General features: G+C 39.0%; 1 protein-coding gene across 1 annotated transcript; it reads right to left on the bottom strand.

Moving 5' to 3' along the window:
• Nucleotides 1-2,669: 2,669 nt before the first annotated feature.
• LOC145775430 (claudin-2-like) lies at nucleotides 2,670-4,726 on the bottom strand. The gene is made up of 4 exons (XM_082586725.1): nucleotides 4,480-4,726; nucleotides 4,042-4,206; nucleotides 3,311-3,463; nucleotides 2,670-2,812 (listed from the first exon to the last, which is right to left on the bottom strand). The coding sequence occupies exons 1-4, from the start codon at nucleotides 4,724-4,726 to the stop codon at nucleotides 2,670-2,672; spliced, it is 708 nt and encodes a 235-aa protein (XP_082442851.1).
• Nucleotides 4,727-5,211: the final 485 nt, after the last annotated feature.

Raw genomic sequence — 5,211 nt, forward strand, 5'->3', positions numbered from 1 at the left:
TTCCGAGTTCACATCCTTTGATTAGATGCTTATTCTATCTTACACCAAAGAATAGGAAAACACTTTTCAGCGGTGTGTGGAAGTATATCTGTCAGAGAAAAATGTTGGCATTGATGATGCTAAACTGTTCGATCTACACCAAAGCCATAGTGCAAAGGTGTCTTAAACCTGATAGCTAGCTTGCATTAGCTTTTTTAAATGATGACACATTAGAAAATGGACAGAATAGTTCAAACCTTGCAGAACTATAGATTTTTTTTAATGAATTGTTAAAAATCGAGCAATTCTTCGTCTGCAACAGACTATGGCTCAAAATGCAAATCGCATGTTTTCGGTGGGGAAAATCAAATGAACAGCAAAATGTTCATGGACTGAATCTGACAAATAAATATGTAATTTTTTTTAGTTGTCACTTTTGCTGTTGTTTTTTAGTTGTCACGTCGGCTGCACAGCTGAGTGGTGAGAGCCTTCGAACGGCAATCGAAAGGGCGCCGGTTCGACACTGCTCAGGAGCATGCGGCTGTGTCTTTGACAGGACAATTAAAGCCATGCCTGAAGGTGGACACGAAGATTGGCTTCCTTGCCTTCCCGTCCACTTAATCTAAATCTTCAACTACCGGGTGTAAGCCTGGATACGACGAACGAACTTTTGTTACATAAGCCTATAATCACGTCGGCTGCATAGCCGAGTGGTGAGATCGCTGGAACGGCAATCGAAAGGGCACCGGTTCGACAGTCGACACCGCTCATGAGCATGCAGCTGTGTCTTTGGCAAGACACTTAAAGGTATGCCTGAAGGTGAACATGAAGATTGGCTTCCTTGCCTTTCCCTCCACTTAATATAAATCTTCAACCACCAGGTGTAAGCCTGGATACGACGCCATCTAAGAAGATGTAAAAATTGTTTAAACGTAAAAATCTACTGCATTTTACTGAAACATGTCCTCTTTTTGGATGATGAAAATGTGCTAGGCCTATACAACAATAACATTTTTCAAGACATTTTTGATGAGTTGGTACTTTTGACAGAAAGCCACACAGCAAACTTCAGCTGCAAACCAGAACGAACCACCCCATAACCTCTACACAAGGAATCATTGATTGCAATTTTTGAAAGGTTTTTCCAAATAGTTTTGTTACGATTTTTTGTGTGTTCCGGTAGCTACCTCCAACGGTTGCGCTTTGAGAACGTGGTTTTAGCAATTACTGAAATTTGTAAAGAATTGTTTGCGCTCCAGTAGGCCTATACTCAAAACCGATTGAAAAGCCTAACTATACAGTCATGTTGTGCATCAATTATTCAGACGTCTCAAAATTTTATCATTTGATGCTGTGATCGGTAACTTTGCATTGCAAAAAGTCCAGAAAGAGTTGAATTAAATCAGGGATGTCCAAAGTCCGGCCTGCGGGCTAACTCCGGCCCACGAGACGTTTTTGTATGGCCCGCACCTGTTGTTGTACAATGTGTTATTTTTGGCCTGCAGACACACAAAAATCATATAAATTCAACTTGCAGTTTTCCGAAAAATTATTGTGGTTGTTGGCCCGCGAACACTTATTATCAAATCTGGCTCGCGTTGGAAAAAGTTTGGACACTCCTGAATTAAATGCTTGAAATAAATAATTAAAAACTATTTTCGTGGCCTGTAGGCCTATTGTGTATTTACAAAGCTTTTTAGACAAAATAGTTTGCCTCAATGGCATTTTTGCTGCAAGTGTAATCCAGTGATTATTGATGATTTTTACATTGAACGAAGTTCTTTTCAAGCTGAGGAAAGTAGGCTAATTTCAGCTTAACACGAACATGCAACGCAAGATACAAATTAGTTGTATATTTGCTAAAAAATATTATGGGGTCCATTTTTCGTATTGTTTCCCGACCAGTGCTGACTTCTCTCGGAGGCCTTGCACCCATCTTGATTGTTTTGATCCTTGTAGGGGTGGAAGCGAAGAACATGGTAAAAGATTTTGTAAGAACCTTTCTTATATGGAAATAAAATACCAAGAGCGGTAGATGTGCATCAAAAGGAGGAGTGAGGGCACATGGTCCGTAATACGAGAGGGTTTCTCAGTTCATAGACGCCTAAGTCACACAAATATAATCACTTTTTAAGATTTTTGGAGTGATTTCATCTTTGCAGGATGCAATGGATTATCTTTTTGTCATATTACTTTATGTTGGCATGCTTGCACGTTTAATAGAAAACTATGCTGGCTAATAAAAAAAAAATTAAGTAAAACCAACAATCAGCAAAAGAGACACTTTATCAAAAGCAAGAAGACTTCAGAATTTTTTTTGCTATTTTGGTGATTAGTTTGAAGCAACAAAACACAATACATAAAAATGTTCCTGCAACTAAAACTCCCGCGAATTGTTGTTACATGGTGTAATGCACCATGAAGATCCCATTAAAGGTTCCATTCTTGGTGTAACGATCATTGGTGATCCGACGGAAGGAATAATTTACTGTTCTTAATGCGTGAACAAGGCATAGGCTGAAATGATTCAGCTTACATTTACAAACGCAAGTAAAATCCAAGAGTTATAGTTTTACTTAGTCAGTTTGTTTATTCTCTCAATGTGAGGTACAAGTCATATTTTAACTGAATTCCGTGAATAAAGTTCGTCACTCGTATTCACTCATATGTATTCACTCATACGTATTCACTCATACATATTCTGAACGGGATTTGTTTCTCAATCCGCATGAAGATGATGACATCACCGTTTGAAATTGCCGCTCTGTTGATATTTCTTGAGTGTCGTCCATTGCATGGCTGGCTGGCTGGCATTGGCAGATGAAGCACAGGCCTGGAAGTATTAGAGAGATTTACTCTTGGAATGTTGTAGATAGCCCATGTAAAACCTTGTAAACTCATAATCTTGCTGAGTTGGACCACTTTGAAACCGGCTTCTTCGTGAATTTCGGTTTTTCAGTTCAATTTTCTTTCTCAAACTTGCCGACCCACATCATCATTACAACAAGGAAATGTCATTTCTGGCGTTAACGTTTAATCCATAATAGGCTTACTGTCCATAGCTCATTGCATATGTTACATTTTTTCTAGATTTATCTTGAATTTGTTGTTTATTCTTCGGGTTTTGTGTCTGCGCTGGTAGCTATAAACGTGTAGCCCATTACAATCCTATCAACTATTCAAGCTTATATTAGACTCTTCAAAGTCAACGGCCTATTGACCTTTTTCTCCCTGAACGTGTTAATAACAAAAATAAAATGACTGATTTTACACATAAATTTAACATCTACAAAGTACAAAATTATTTACAGCGCAACAGTCCTTGCCTCACCTGCTATGAAGCTAAGGAGGCCTGATCCCATGGCAACGTAGATGGCCCGGCCGATAGTGTAGCCAAGCCCAGGAGGGGCGTTGATAGAGAACCAGACCCGTTCCAAGTAAATCTCTGTAAAGTACCATGCCCCCGCCGAACCAACCAGAACGCCTTTTGTAATATTCGATTATTTGATAAAAACAAATAGAAAACTAGCAACTTGCTTTAGGTTCACGTTTAACGCAAGGAGAGAAAAACAAAAGGCAAGTGAATTTTTTTCGAAATTTATATGAGTAATAAATACGAGACAAAATAGACAGTGTTGATTACGAAATTACAACCAAACTGCTCTTGGTATGTTTTAACTTGCTTGACCACCAGAGCATCATAGGCCTAGTTTACAAACCAAATATCAAAAAAGTAATTGTAGTCAACGTAGACTAATGTAAATACTTGTAGCAAGAATTTAATTTTTGTTAAATTTTATAAAATTAGCTATTAAAAATTAACGTAGCCGATGATTTCAGGTAGGCCTACCAACCAAATGATAGGCCGCCTGGTGCTTTTCCAGTTACTGCACATACAGTAGGCTATATACGTTTTCAATTTATTTGTTTTTAAAAAGTAGCCTGTTGCTTGGAACGTTTGGTAGCAATTGCAGTTGATTGCACATTAGTTTTAAACAGCTTTGCTTGAGACAAAGTATCTTTGCCCTTCCAGCTGTTCAAAAATAATAATCAAAGACGTACCTCCGACCATGGATATCCATCCTGACAATCTTGTGAAGTGCCTTCTCTGTTTGGGCGACACTGCCATAATCGTGCAACAACTACTGGTCACTGACGACAACATTAAAGCTGCTGATGACAGAATAGTACCAGATATGGTTGCAGCTCTGCAATAATGCTGACGCGCTGAACAATATTATTTAATTAAAAGATTTGCTATTTCATCGTGTTGCTGCAATAAGAAGCGACTCGCGTAAGCATCCCGAAGTCTGATAACCAGAAAACAACTAACAGTCAGCTCTTCATCAAATTGATAACCAGCAACCTACACAGTCATTCTGATTAGGCCTATTCTTTATTTCAGTTTATTTCAATCATTCAGTTACGGTAGGTTATGTTTAAATGTTTCACATGTGGGATAAGCGTTAGAACGCAAATTCCCGTCAAAAGTTTGGCTACCTCCAATGTTTAAGTCAATGATGGTTTTTCCGAAATATCCGTCACATATCCAGCTCCCGTCCGACGGAAGAGCACATCCGACCCATATTCCGTAGCAAGTGTCGTAAGGTTGTATGGACAAATCTTGGCTGGTGATCTTCCAGCAAGGATCAAGTAGGCACCATAGAAAACCCGCTACAGCAAAGAAGCAGATAACCATACCAACCAAATCCGCATACCGGAGAACAGAATCAGTCTCTTTAGTCATTTTTGATCTCAAAATGTGTCACTTCAAATACACCTACTGGTTGTTGGTCGACCCACCGTAGACCTAGTCTTTGTAAATCGAGTAACTGCAAAATGTAGGCCTATTGGTAAAAGTGGGCCTACTGTAAGTTTATAGGCTATCGCCTAATCTGTGTTAATTCTTTTGTTATAGAAATTTTGCGCCACTGCTGTATGGCCTACAGAATTAATTTTTCTTGCCAAGTCGCTTTTTACTGGTGTGACTTTTCAAACTTTTTTATGGACCAGTGTAGTGGTCTTACGTAGCGCGAAACAGTTGATAAAGCGAAAGCGAAGAAGAGCTTTTGAAACTATAGGCCACTTGGTGTCATCAAACTGCCTGACTTCGGCTGCAACTGGAATTGATATTTAAAACTTTTCTGTTCAAAATCAAGTTGACTGGTGGCGCACCCTTAAATTAAAGCTTCCTATTGACTTTGTGATCTCACAACTATGGAACCGTTTCTG

This window comes from Aplidium turbinatum, chromosome 8 (assembly GCF_918807975.1).
Source record: "Aplidium turbinatum chromosome 8, kaAplTurb1.1, whole genome shotgun sequence".
NCBI lineage: Eukaryota > Metazoa > Chordata > Ascidiacea > Aplousobranchia > Polyclinidae > Aplidium > Aplidium turbinatum.

Excerpts from the sequence above, each read along its gene's own strand:
- LOC145775430 (XM_082586725.1), bottom strand. The coding sequence starts at position 4,726 with ATGACTAAAGAGACTGATTCTGTTCTCCGGTATGCGGATTTGGTTGGT. Across the intron at positions 3,464-4,041 it reads ATGGATATCCATGGTCGGAG|GCGTTCTGGTTGGTTCGGCG; the intron begins GTACGTCTTTGA and ends ATATTACAAAAG. Across the intron at positions 2,813-3,310 it reads CCTCCTTAGCTTCATAGCAG|GCCTGTGCTTCATCTGCCAA; the intron begins GTGAGGCAAGGA and ends TAATACTTCCAG.